We start from the raw sequence: 14,304 nt of genomic DNA on the forward strand, positions 1-14,304 counted from the left end.
GCGGACCAGTGCCAGTGTAATAACTGGATGGGGGGGCACTACAAATCCTGAACCTATGAACAATGCAGCACCGGCCTCATCTTGGCCAGGGGAGGTATTAGGCTGGCAGGACTATTCCATTATGTTCACCCCCCTCCCCCCATTGGCTACTCTGTTACACTAATTTCATCTTCAAGTTCAGGTCATCATGATCATGTCAATAATCACTAATTTCATCATCAGGTTATCATGTTAATGAGTCAGTTATAAAGTATTACTCAGAGTGTAGTGCATTCTGCATTGCAGCACCGATTATGTCATCCAAATCTCAGAAATGGTGGTGTGCCAACCAGGCCAAACTACTTTTAATAGGCGTATTCAACTATTCATGCACATATATATTTACATTATTGTCATAGTCCAGATCCTGTTTGACCATGTTGAACTTCCTGTTCTCTCTGTGATAATTTCCTATATACCAGCAGGGCTGTATAGCCAGTTTCCATAAATACTACAGACCACATCAGTCAACCTTAGAAAGAGAAAACGAGAGAACAAAATTCAAACTGCGTTTCTTCTGTTCATCATCATATAATCATAAAATTCTAAATGAACTTGGTCGGTGTAGGTATTATGCAGTAAGTTAAGACTTTATTTTTTGGTAAATAATAAACCTAAATGTTTGATCTATGTTTGATAGTGATGACATTCATTCAAGGTTAATTTTTTATTATTATCTCACAGTAGTACCCTATATTCTCTCTAAACATAATGTCAGTGAAAACATAATTTAGAAGTGAATGCTTACCAGAAGGTATTCAAACATCTGATCAAATTCAAGACCAAGGTCTTTCGTGAGGAAGCTAGCTTCATTTTGGCGCCCTCATTTTGGACGTAAAGCCTGTCATGGCCAACTCTCACAAGTTGACATTTAGGCACTCGTGCCCTTCCTAACCTTTCCATTCATCACTTCTTCACTTATTTTTGGTATGTCACTAGGTGTATTCCGTAGTATATGTTGCACTCACAGACTCAGTATCCCAGAAGTGGGGTTTCAGTCTGTTTTGAAGCTGAGTGCTGCTCAGTCACAAGCTCTGTCAGTATAAGACACAACATTAAACCCCAAACACATCAGAACAAGTATCAATTGAGTGAAAATAACCAAATAAATCAATACATGCACAGCAATTTGGCTTTGTGAGATTGTTGCAGAGGCATAATGATGCCTTATAAGGAGTCAGCATGAAGTACATACTACAAACCATAAGGCAGGCCTGGCAGGGGTTCTCAAAGTGGGGTCCAGGGACCTTCAGTGTTCCTGTAGAGGGTTCCTAAAGGACCTTTACAGGTCTGTTACTCTGAGAGTGCACAAATGGACCCTTGCCATAAGGTAAACAGGAACAGAACTCATGTACAGTGCATAATCGCTTTGTGTATTTTTACCTGTAAGGTAAAAATACTTCTGCAGGGATATGGGGCCTTCCTCTAGCCCAGCGGGGAGGGGTCTCCGCTGGTCAGGGGTTGGCAGAACAGGCCTCACCCTGCCCTGGGTCTGCACCGCCTTCCTGAACTGGGTGGTGCAACACATCAGCAGGCAGCCTACAACACCAGGAAGGGAAGATACAAGATGTGGTCCAAGTAAAATCTGTGTCACTAAACACTTTCTTAGTATAAAAAAAAATAAGACTCTGTTTCCCCCGTTCACATGCTTGTGGGGGAAAACAGCAAATGCTGCACAACGGATATGAAGCCCTGCCCTCTGTCACGTCACCTGGATATGTGTTGGAATGGATGTCTCGGTGGTACAGCCTTGAGCCCCAGCAAGTGTGAACTTTGACCCTCATTTGGGCACAGCCATCCTTCACCACTCCTTTCCTTTCTCAACTGCCCACTCCTCAGCTACCTACTGTACCTATACCGCACACACTAATACTGGAGATGACCATTACCAAAACCTGATATTTTTGGGTCAGTGTTTCTTCTTATTCACGCCGCGTTATCAGCTTGTGGGTGAAATAGGACTGCCCTCTCCCTATGTCTCTCTCTCTCTGTCTCTCTGTGTCTCTGTATGTATGTCTGTCTCTCTCTCTCTTTCTTATTAAGTGGGTGAATTAGAAACTCTCTGCCCCTCCTGTTATCAATACCCATTATACCCATCTGTCTCTCTGTGTCTGTCTGCTTGTGTTCCTTTTATGTCCATATGGTATTATAGGGTCGGATCAACATAAGGAATATAGGGAATTTGCAGAATGATCTACTGTATACTTTTTGGAGAACCGCACTGATCTGAGCAACTTCACACTGGGCACCGCACATTTAGAGCATTTATACAGTAGATGCCCCTCCAGTCACATTGTTTTTGTTTCATAAATTAACTGAATCCAGCTGCTAGATCAGATCAACAAGCACCCTCTTCGGGCTTATCACAGCTCACCACACACACACACACACACACACACACACACACACACACACGTTTGTATTACTGTACTCGTGAGGACAATAAACATTTTGACTCCAACCCCATCCGCTAAAGCCAACTTCTGAAATGTCTAATTTAATACAAATCTTTTCCTAATTGTAAGTCGAACTCAAAACTTTTTTTTACCAGAAAAATTGTCCTCACAATGTCTTATTTCTCACATTCTACTATTATACTGTAGTTGTGTGGCGTATTACTATCCCTCACAAGGATAGTAATACACGCGCGCGTGCGCACACACACACACACAAGTCCCTAGTTAACAGCAAGGTGCATCCTGGGTAAGGAGTAATGTACTTCCCTCTCAGTGTCAGGACAGAATAGTGGGAACGATGAGTGAGCCCGGCAGCTAAGTGAATGTAAACATGACCCGTAGAAGCCCAGGTGTGTCCTGGTTCTGTGTTATTACAACTGTATTATGAAATCCTCGAGAGCCGATGAGAGCCAACGTCATTGAGCTCACATGTCACCATAACATGGAACCGCATTTAGAACAAAATTATAATTCTGAAGTACCTTAAAGGTGCTGTAAGTAAAATGCGTTGGTTAAAACATTTTTTTTTCATCAAACTTATCTCAAATAATAGCGATTGGCAATTACAGTATGTAATCATTGTGACAATTCTAGATACACATGCCAACTTTGAAGTCGACGGTTATGTGGGAGAAAGTCAGACAGACACACTCCGTGCAAATGCAACCAGGTTAAAATACATTTTCCACTTTATAACAGTGTGGCCGTTGGGCCTATACAGTATGTGTATAAAACAAGACAATCAATATACAGATGAATATAGGCATAGACCCTTCTTTTATTAAGTTAAATGTACAAAAGTTCAATTATTTCATACATTTAACATTTCAAGGCTTTGTCATTAAGGCAAAATATTATTTTCTGCCCCAATCAAAAACCACATTCACCTTCTCATGTAACCGCCTTTAGGCGCTCAGAGATGATCAAATTCCTGTCTATATAACAGTACAATCTACTGTATACATAGGGGTTTTTCCATCAAATAGATTTGTATATAATGTAAAGAAAATCCATACAAAAGTGCAGTACAATATGTATTTACAGTACAATCATTATGTTTTTGTTTTATTTATTTTTTCAATATAGAAAATAACCTCAGCGAAGCCTGTGTGCTTTCTACTGAATAGCTGTTCATTCACCCTGGTGAAAAATGCTTTCCACATAATGGCGTGAACATTGAGCAGAATAAGGCACTGAGCAGGGTACAAAAAAAATAAGATGTGATCATTCCTTTGCTAAGTGCCACTGTATTATACCTGGCCATTTTGCCTAAGCTAGCTACCTATGTCCACTTTTCAAATAAAGTATTTGGCTCTGCCTTTACAACGGTGCGCCTCGGGTGACATACAATATATTGTATTGTATTTTTGACTTTAAACCTCACACGACTCAATAAGGTGTACTGTAGAACAAGGGTTCCCAAACCTTTCAGGCTGTGACCCCCCCCCAAAATAATAATATTTGAACTGGGGACCCCCCACCCTGACAAGCACTTGGAATTCTAGGCATTACATTTAGTTTGACAGATACATAGTGAAAATAGCCAAACTACAAGCTCGGCTATTTCCACAATGTTTGCCTCTTTCTTAAGCAATATTTCACAATTTGGCCAATTTGGTGTACAAAATGTCTTAAAAGTCCTTAAATTGTGACTTTCGAAATGTGCAGATACCCTGTATACACTTATACTGTATGTTGGTTTGTTTACTGTTGAGTGAGAAAACAATGTTGCACATTAAGCTAATCATCTGGGGACCCCTCAAAATAATTTGGGGACCCCCCTACCCCCCCAGTTTGGGAACCACTGCTGTAGAAAGCAAAGCCAAAACAAGGCAATGGGGTGAATGGATGCATGTTGAACCTATAACAAAAAAAAACACCGTCTCGATGAGACATCGCTTTCTATGAGACACTGCTTTCTATGAGACACTGCTTTCTATGAGACACTGCTCTGGATGCAATCTCTCAGCATGCTCTTTCATAGGCATTACATTTCAATGTTAATACAACTGATTTGGTCTACTGTGCACAAAAGCTGCCATGACACCGAAATGGCCATTGGGCTCTTGAGTGACAACAACAACAACAACAAAATCTTACGTTTTAATACTGTCAATTAAATCAACCTACAACTGCTGATTTACATCATGTGTCTCTTTTTTTTTAACTTATTCCATTTCTCTTTGGCCACTTCTGTATGGAACAGGGCTCACTACAAAGGAAGCTTGACCCATTCAATTCCGGAAACGCTATGTCATTTTAAGATTTCTTTGGCTATTCAAAAATAGCAGAATAGCTGATCTGCTATTTTTGAAAAATCGTGAAAATGTGGGCAAATCTTTGAATATATATATTTTTGAAGCGTCTTCTAAATCCTAACTATATTGTTGCTATATCAGTGGTGCTAAAAACTTTTTCATTTCAAGGACCCCCAAAATGATATGTATTTGGCCGCGGACCCCCATCTCAAAATATTTAACCCCAGAAGCAAAGATTTTGGTTAAAAATGTTGATAAAAAAAAAATCTATTCAAAGATTTGCACAAATGTTCGAGATTTTTCAAAAATAGCAGATCTATCTATATATGTATATCTGCTATTTTTGAATAACTAAAGAAATCAAAAAATGACAAGAGATGCGTTCCCAGATTGAATGGGTTTACAGCCCACTGGAATGGGTTGGTGGTTCTACAACTCTATGTCCTGGAGTGGAGACCCAGGAGAATACTGCTGGCTTTCATTCTAACCAGCTCATCAGGGACACTGGGCGAATGTAATTAACTACTCGAGTTAATATGGGTCCCCAGGACCAGAGTTGAGAACGACTGGACTAAATCCTAATTTACTGTATACTTCATCGTACGACAATGTTGTATCAATGAAGTATATAAACTAGGCTTCACTCCCAGCAGTAGTGTTGTTGGTATTGCCTAGACATCAACCTCGCCAACGATAATGCAAACATTTTGGTATTCTCAACATTTTGAACAAAAAACTACACAAATAAAACAAAAGAAGTGTCAAATATAAAAATATCAATTTTACTCATTTGATTATCCTGCCTGTTGGAAATGCTTCAATGCATGATATCAAAAGTGCAATGGCTGACAATGTACTCCTTCCAAACTGGGCTGTGAGTGCTATGAGTCTAGGGTGACGTCAAACCCTGTAGTAAAAAAAAGGAACATTCTCACTTACAAACTCTTATTGTAAGGCGTTGACAAAAATACATTTACATATTTCAGGTCATGGTAGAAATCCCCCTCTGGTAAAAGGTGACTTTGTACACGTTATTGTCTCGTCCGTCATAAAAAACTATTTTATGATCAGAATTTTCAACTCATAGCTAACTTAGGCTTATGAATAACTTTACAGTACAATGTAACATCACGTGATCAATTTTGGTCGAAGACAATCACGAGTGAATCACAATCACATAGTGCCAGGCTAAAATCCTACACGTTATTGGCAGTTGCTTGAGCGTAGTATAGTTAACACATCGGGTGCCAAACACGGTCTGAACCGCGTTTGCACAGAGTAGCGCTTCGGTGCCGAACACGGTCTGAACCGTGTTTTCAGTCTTTTTAGTTTTTTCCACACGGGAGGGGCTGGAGCAGCTCTGGAATCACCCACGGTGATTCTGAGAAGGAAGGGCCATATAGATCACCGTGCCAAAAAACATGGCTCCCCATCCGCTTCCGTTCTATCTCCTTCTCTAAAACCCCTATTAACTCCGAAACTTTTTACGTTGGGGAAAACGACTCATTTTGTATGCGCGATCGCTGCGCCATTGTGACCCGCGTGAAAGATGTTATCGTTCCAGGCGTTAGCCAGGACCATCGTGCAACATGCACGCACGCATTGTTTCACATGGATTGCACGTCGTGGAGTCTACAGCTTAAACAGCGCCACGCAGCTCAACGGTGAGATTTCTGGCACCGAACGTAATCTGTTATTATAAAATTCTGGCACCAAATGTGTTAAGACCCACTAATAGTTCTTGAAAACGGTTTAGTCATTAAGTCGACACAGAGACCTCGTTGCGTTCTCTGAGTATAGGGTGACTTTTCCTACACGGGCGAAGAGGCCTACCTTTACAGTCCTATCAGCCAGCCGGATTGCTAGGTGTGCTCTCTCGCCCACCATGCACCCCCCCTCCCCTCCCCTCCCCACCCCCCTCCCTGGGGAATAAACGGTGATGCCTTGGAGAACAAGGACGGCCGGAGAACAGTCCACCCCGGCCTCCCTTTTATGAGTGACCACGTCTAAGCCAGTTGGGAAAGAAAAGGGAAGGAGGCAGGGGGCTTCGGTCCTGGGCAAGGCAGAAACTGGTGATTGTCAAGGGGACACGAAGTCTGAGAGTGGTGCAGGGCTCGCTCTGGAGCCTTGAGTGACGGGGGTCCCTGGGGGGGACGGGGGACGGGCCAGAGAGGAGGGGAGGCAGGCGCTATGGAGACCGCGGAGGCCTCGATGGCAGGGCGGGGATCCTTAAAAAAAAGGTTCAGAAGCCACCCTGGACAAAAGGGTGGCTGAGCAGCACTTCTGCGGTCGGCCTCCACTTCTCCTCCACGAACACCTGCCGCAGGAAGTCCCTGGCCGCCTCGGACACCCCGTCAGGAAGTATGGGCTTTGTGGGCTGCGTTGCGATCTTAAAGATGGCTGCCATCGCCTCGTATTCGGCCCAGGGAGGTTTCTGGGTCAGCATTTCCACCACGGTGCAGGCAACACTCCTGGCAAGACATGACAAGGCATAAATAAAAACATTATGCTGGTTGTACTGACAACAAAACAGTATTCCGTGTTCAAATGAGCGTTGTTTCCACGTACTTACCATCAGTGGTGTAAAGTAACTAAGTACATTTACTCAAGTACTGTACGTAAGTACAATTTTGAGGTATTTTTACTTTACTGGAGTAATGTATGTCTTTTTCTGTACTTTTACTTCTTCTCCACTACATCTCAGAGGCAAATATTGTACTTTTACTCCACTACAATTATTTGAAAACTTTAGTTACAAGTTACTTTGCAGATATAAATGATTATATTATAAAATATACATTAACCACTTTAGCTGTATTTTATACATATAGGCTATTTGAAAATAGCCGATCTACAAGCTCACAACACATCGCAATGCGACACGCTGTGAGCTTGAAGATCTGCTATTTTCAAACATTTTGGTACTTTTACTTTTGGTACTTTGAGTATATTTTGATGCCAATACTTTTGTACTTTTACTCGAGTAACATTTTGAACACAGGCCTTTTACTTGTAACAGAGTACTTATTTTTTTATGGTATCGTAAATTTTACTTAAGTAAAATATCCGAGTACTTCTTCCACCCACAGTGCTTACCATACGTCAGCTTTCCGTCCATAGCCCTCTCCGTTGATGACTTCCGGGCTCATCCAGTAGGGGGTGCCAGTGACCGACTTGATGCCTGTTCCAGACATGCAGATGGTCTGGATGCGTTTGCTGGCCCCAAAGTCTCCCAGCTTCACATTCCCGGTGGAGTCTCTCAGGATGTTAGCACCTGGAGGACAGGAATACACAAAAAAAAGGGGGCCAGTTATTTGAGAGCACCCTGAGGACCGTCCAACATTTTCATTTTGTGTAATCATTCCATTTCTGTTGGGAATCAGTTATATTTTTTATTGTGATAGGTCAAATGTGTCTTTAATGGCACTTTTTACTGAATCAAAAATTTTATGTTGGCATTGTCACATTCGTTCAGAGGAGTGCAAACGCACGCTGATCCCTTATGGAGGCGCTGGGCTGCAGGTGCAAGGCCGAGAGAGGAGATCAAAGTAGCTCGTAGCCGCAGTGCACACTGCCAATATCTTTGTTTGATACAAAGATATTGGCACACTGAAGCTATGACTGTGCGGCTACTTTGATCCTCTCTCTTCATTGTCACATTCCTCGTTCACATCAAAAAGTGTAGTGCGGTGGCTGCAACTGAGCTTAAAAGCTGTTTTCAGTATGCGAGTGCATAGTAAGGAACAATAACAGAGAGCATTGTGGAAAAATTTCCACGGGATCCGAAGTCGAAGAGCCTTTAACCCTCAAGTGGGGAAAATGCCTCATCTACAGTATCTGTGAGTGTGCACGTGTCAACACACTGTATTGACAGGGACACCCCGAACTAATTTTCCATCATAATGTCTACGCTACTTCCTCCAGGACCTCCACTTGTTTGATCAGTGACTAATAAACGCCAACCGCTCGCCCTCCACACCCATCAAAGGGCTGAAAGGATTTAGAGAGAGAGAGAGAGAGAGAGAGAGTGAAAGAGAGTGAGAGAGACTAGAACAGTGGTTCTAAAACTTTTTTAATTTCAAGGACCCCCATAACTCTGAGAGTGTACAAAGGAAACCAAATGGATCCCTTAATCCCTTTGTACGCTCTCAGAGAGTTACAGAACTGTGAGGGTCCATTCCGAGCCCCCTCAAAGAACCCAGACGGTCCCTGCAGGATCCCACTTTGATATTATAACCACTAGACTAGAATGTACGCCGGATTCCTAAACTAAACCAATTCTTGTTTTTTCTCTCACATGCTCAGCCTGTTCACAAAAAGCAGCAAGAAGCAGCTCCAGTAAATAAAGCATTTCTAGGTTTCCATTGGCTCTCTGGGAGCGTCTCTTCTACAGCCTATATCACACTCTTTGCTGTACATTGAGAGAGAGTCTATGGTGGTGACGTGGAGTTCCTATGCAAATACCGTACATGCTGACAGCAGCTCCATTAACTCATTAAGACCGGGAACGCATCTGTGTCATTTTAACATGTCTTTGGCTACAAAAAAATAGCAGCTATACAAGCTCATAGCGCGGCACCGAGAGCTTGTAGATCTGCTACTTTTTGAAAAATGTGTGCAAATCTTTGAATATATATTCAACATTTGTAAAATATTTTTGAGTTCAAAATGTTCGCTTTAAAAAATACAATACTCAAAGATTTCTCAAAAATAGCAGATCTACAAGCTCGTGCCGCGCTACGAGCTTGTAGATCTGCTATTTTTGAATAGCCCAAAGTATGAAATAATGGTTATAGCTCAAATCTAAAAATGACACAGATGCGTTCCCGGGATTGAAAGGGTTAATGTGTGCAGACAAACCAGTGCAGTGAGGAAGGATGAGCGTGAGTGTGTGCGCGCACCACACACACACACACACACACACACTGTACCGTAAATTACACATAAAGCACGTCGCTACAGTAAGTGGAAAATCCCACCCGCAGACATGCTCACAGAGTCACCCTCTGTCTTGAAAAAGCATATATACCATCTTGCTCACCAGACAGTGTTTCCTTCTCCTTGGCCTGTGGGTTCAACGAAAATCGCCGGGTCCAACGTTGTGGGCAGCCAAATCAAAAGGCCTTTCCATCCGGTGTCGAGACATTTTTAGACCAAAGAGTCTGTTTCAACAGCATTAAAACGGCCCCTAATAACGTATGCATCCAAAAACGGCCTCTGGAGTTTTAAATAGCAACCCTTTTTTTTCCAGTACATTTTCCCAGTATACCGACCCGACCATAAATAACCATGAGGTAATGTCATTCTGAAAGGAAAAGGAATCTGTGTGACGTAGGGGCTGTGGCTGTTTTCCAAATGCACACCTGTCTCCTACAGCAGTGGTTCTCAATCATGCCGGTCCCCCACATGATTTGGGGGGGGGGGGGGGGCGTTCCACATGATAAATATTGTGAAAATAGCAGATCTAGATCTGCTATTTTCACAATATTTATCATGTGGAACCGAGTCAAACAAAATGTCATGCCTCAACTCTTACAATTCCAAGTGCTTGTCAGGTTGGGGGGTCCCCAGTTCAAATATTATTATTTTGGGTGGGGGGTCACAGCCTGAAAAGTTTAGGCTACAGCAGTAGTGTGCAACCTGTGGCTCTGGACTTGAACTCGAGTCTGCCCCGAGGCCCTTTGCTGCACGTCCTTTACAGTCTCTCTCTCTCCTGCCATTTCCTGTCCCTCTGCACTGTGGCTTTAATGTCACTTAAATAAAGGCTTGAAAATGCCCCCAAAACAACAACAACAAAGAAAAGTCAATGCAATTATATGAGAAAGGCTTAGTTAAATGTTCTTTTTTTAAACTTACTGCACTGAGTAACTCCTGTTTTAAATTGCTGACAATCGTATGTTTATGTACTTTGTAAGAGCAGGCTTTGGTGTGCCTTGGAAACAACTTTACCAAAACATTAGTGAACAAGAACCTTGTATTTTGGTCAAAACATGTTGCTTGTTTGTCCCGAGTTCACTGACTCAGCACTTTGGTTTTTAGACAAAAAAAGAAAAAGTCTAAACTATGTGTGAAAAACAAAATGGCTTACTGGCAGTGTGCACACGTTTGGTACCGACCGGTCGAGCGATTTGCAAGATTAGCCCTGGACACACAGACAGACAGACAGACAGACCTTCTTCTAGACGGCTTGCCTCTGAGGAGGAGCCACACCATAAAAACATGGCTGTTGTCAAGAATACATACAGTACTACTGTAGTACTGTATTAACTGTAGTACTACTACATGGACTGTGATGAAAATGTTCTGAACATCCAGATGTTAGACTCTTTTTTTGTACTTTGGATTCCCAAGCTCTACCACCTGAGCCACCAGCCACAACCAGCCTCTGCCCTACACAGTGGTGGAAAGTAACTAAGTACATTTACTTAAGTACTGTACTTAAGTACAATTTTGAGGTATTTGTACTTTACTTGAGTATTTCCAATTTCCAATACTTTTACTTCTACTCCACTACATCTCAGAGGCAAATATTGTACTTTTACTCCACTACATTTACTTGAAAACTTTGGTTACTAGTTACTTTTCAGATATAAACTATGATATAATGAAACATGCATTAACCACTGTAGCCCTATTTTATACCTAGGCTATTTGAAAATAACAGATCTACAAGCTCACAACGCGTCGCATCGCGACGCGTTGTGAGCTCTGCTATTTTCAAATATTTAGTACTTTTACTTTTGGTACTTTAAGTACATTTTGATGCTAATACTTTTGTACTTTTACTCAAGTAATTATTTTATTCTGGACTTTTACTTGTAACAGAGTATTTTTACATTGCAGTATTGATACTTTTACTTAAGTAAAAAATCAGAGTACTTTTTCCACCACTGCGCCCTACAACACAATTGTAGCTCATGCTAATGCTACATCGTCACGCGAGTCTATAGTAACCCTACAGTATAGACGCTTTATAGCCCATTTACCTCGACCATGTGTGGGTGTAAATGCACACCCTCTGGCCACGGTTCAAACCCGCATGTGAAACCCAATCTTTCATTCTCACTGTGCGGTTTGAAACAGGTTTTTAAGGTTATACCTTTGATGTCTCTGTGGACAATCATGTTGCTATGCAGATAGAAGACTCCCTGGAGGATCTGTCTGGTGTATCTCCTCGTCACCTTCTCCGTCAGGGCTCCGTAGGCCTTGAGCTGGTCCTTTATAGAACCCTGGAGAGAAAAGATACGGGAATTAAAAGAAGAAAGGCAGTGGTGTAAAGTAACTAAGTACATTTACTTAAAGGTAGGGTAAGTGATATTTTTTGGTTAAAACAAAAAGTATTTTGTTAAAAGGTTAAAGCACTATATTCTGATAGTAATCATTGCTATAGAGTGTTTGTTCAGTAACAGGAGTCTCCCCGTCTCTCCACCTCTTTAATAAACAGAAAATACATTTTCCGGTAGGTGTCAAAATCTCAGCCAATCAGGAGAAAGTACCCATTTTTAAGCTTCATTTTTATAGTGTTCCAGTTCCAATTTTGCCTGCTCATTTCTTAGTGTCATCACTTCCAATTTCACTTGTTTAATCTATATCCTGATTGAGTTCTCTGTCCTGATTGGATAAATTTGGAAATGAAACAGAAACTGAAACGAAAAAGCATTTTCTGTTTTATAAAGAGCTGGAGAGACAAGGAGACTCCTAATACTGAACAAACACTCTATAGCAATGAGTACTATCAGAATATAGAGCTATTTAACACTTATTTTAACATTAACCACTTTAGCCCTATTTTATACCTAGGCTACTTGAAAATAGCCTATCTACAAGCTCACAACGCGATTTTAGTACTTTTACTTTTGGTACTTAAAGTACATTTTGATACCAATACTGTTGTACTTGTAGTGCAAGTAGTAAGTACATTTTTAATTCCGGACTTTTACTTTGTAACAGAGTACTTCTACATTGCAGTATTGATACTTTTACTTAAGACATTTGAGTACTTTTTCCACCACTGAAGAAACGGTTAGACGGGGAGTCGGAGGGAGGCCAACAAGGTGAAAAAGTGCATTTCCACATCTTTGAGTTATTTCACATGGTGACAGCTCTATGGTAGAGGACTTTGGGATGTCTTGTTTTTAAAGGCGTTATTTCACATGGTGACAGCTCTATGGTAGAGGACTTTGGGATGTCTTGTTTTTAAAGGCGTTATTTCACATGGCGACAGCTCTATGGTAGAGGACTTTGGGATGTCTTGTTTTTAAAGGCTCTGGGGTGAGATGTTTACTGGAATTAAAATGGTTAAATGCCAGCTTACGAAGATTTTCCCAGAGACATTTTAGTGTTTTGTTCAAGCATCGCATGCTTGGACATCAGCAACACTGACAATTTGCAAACGGGATGTTTTTGTTTCGTTTATTTTTTTGAGCGGCTTTTGAGCCAAGTTTTAACTACAAAACAAGATACTTAAAAATACCCCCCAACCATGCCTCAACCAAAGTCCATGTTTTGAGCCTTGAGTGCCTCCTAACAGACCAGCATTTCCCTTGATTTCCTGTTTTCATCTCCTTACGGGGAAACTGGCCCCGAACGGAGACCTGTGATCCAGTAACACCTGTGACGCACTTTTGGGCCCTGGGCCGTGAAAACAAAAGAAAGGGCCCGTCCGTCCCGTATCGCAACTTCTCCCTCCACACTTAGTTCAGCTTTTTCTCAACTGCAAGACAGCTCAATTACTTCACACACACACAGCTCTCTTAGGGGACTGTCGGCACCCCTCCAAGGCCCTGTCCCGTTGCTTATCGGGTGGCCGCAGCGGGCCAGGGGCCGGGGCCCTGGGCTCAAGCGGCCCACACAGCGGAACAACCAAGACTTGGCTGAGGACCCTTGTCCGCCCCCGCTCCCCTCTGCCAGCAAACTGCGGCGAAATATAAACATTTCCAATTTCCAGACAATGTGTGACTAAGACACTTAATGCTGCCGATACACAAAAAAAAAAGGAAAAGAAAAGGAAAACAGGACCAGTGACAGGGTGCCGCGGGCGACAGCGTCTCGTTAAGACGCTCGTTTTTAAGGGGAAAATTACCTCATAAACTGAGCTGTTGTGCCGACTTCCAATGACTGAGGGCATGTTTGTTGAGAGAGCCGGTGACATTTCAACATTTATCTTCTGCAGATGTGGTGGGATTGCGCGAGTATTACCTCTACTTGTAGGGTTATACAAACTACGCAGCCCTCGTTCAATCACCACAGGGAACAATATTTAATATGAAACACAAACTGCAGTGCGTGGTGTGGTGATGCGGAGAGTCATAAAACGACTTAAATATTTATTTATTTCATCAAAAAATTCGCCCTGCCCAAGAATACGCACCCCGGGCATAAACTCCACAAAGATGGTGAGTTTCCTTTGTTCCAGGTCCCGCAGACAGCCGTAGTACTGGACGATTCGCTCGTGGTGGAGGTTCTTCAAGAGCTGTATCTCGCACTCCAGAGCATTCACCTCCTAGAAAGAGAGAGAAAGTAGACCAACAGACAGAAAGAAAGAGGGGGGC

General features: G+C 42.2%; 2 protein-coding genes across 2 annotated transcripts in view; both read right to left on the reverse strand.

The window, feature by feature from the left end:
* Positions 1-361: 361 nt before the first annotated feature.
* Positions 362-3,759, reverse strand: cry-dash (cryptochrome DASH; the record flags this gene model as incomplete). Its single annotated transcript, XM_080417453.1, is given in 8 exon segments — positions 362-454; positions 457-504; positions 506-511; positions 788-862; positions 864-895; positions 1,423-1,578; positions 1,751-1,854; positions 3,752-3,759. Coding segments are annotated over 8 exon segments (522 nt in total).
* map3k22 (mitogen-activated protein kinase kinase kinase 22) overlaps positions 3,244-14,304 on the reverse strand; it is a 90,388-nt gene continuing 79,327 nt past the window's right edge. Inside the window, exons 15-18 of the mRNA XM_080417924.1 lie at positions 14,124-14,255; positions 11,853-11,982; positions 7,850-8,027; positions 3,244-7,224 (exon numbers count right to left, since the gene is read on the reverse strand). Coding sequence (XP_080274050.1) covers positions 6,996-7,224; positions 7,850-8,027; positions 11,853-11,982; positions 14,124-14,255 — 669 coding nt within the window. The 3' untranslated portion in view covers positions 3,244-6,995. The remainder of the gene's footprint in view (positions 7,225-7,849; positions 8,028-11,852; positions 11,983-14,123; positions 14,256-14,304) is intronic.

The sequence above is a fragment of the Gymnoscopelus braueri genome (assembly GCF_963280865.1).
Source record: "Gymnoscopelus braueri genome assembly, chromosome: 21".
Classification (NCBI taxonomy): domain Eukaryota; kingdom Metazoa; phylum Chordata; class Actinopteri; order Myctophiformes; family Myctophidae; genus Gymnoscopelus; species Gymnoscopelus braueri.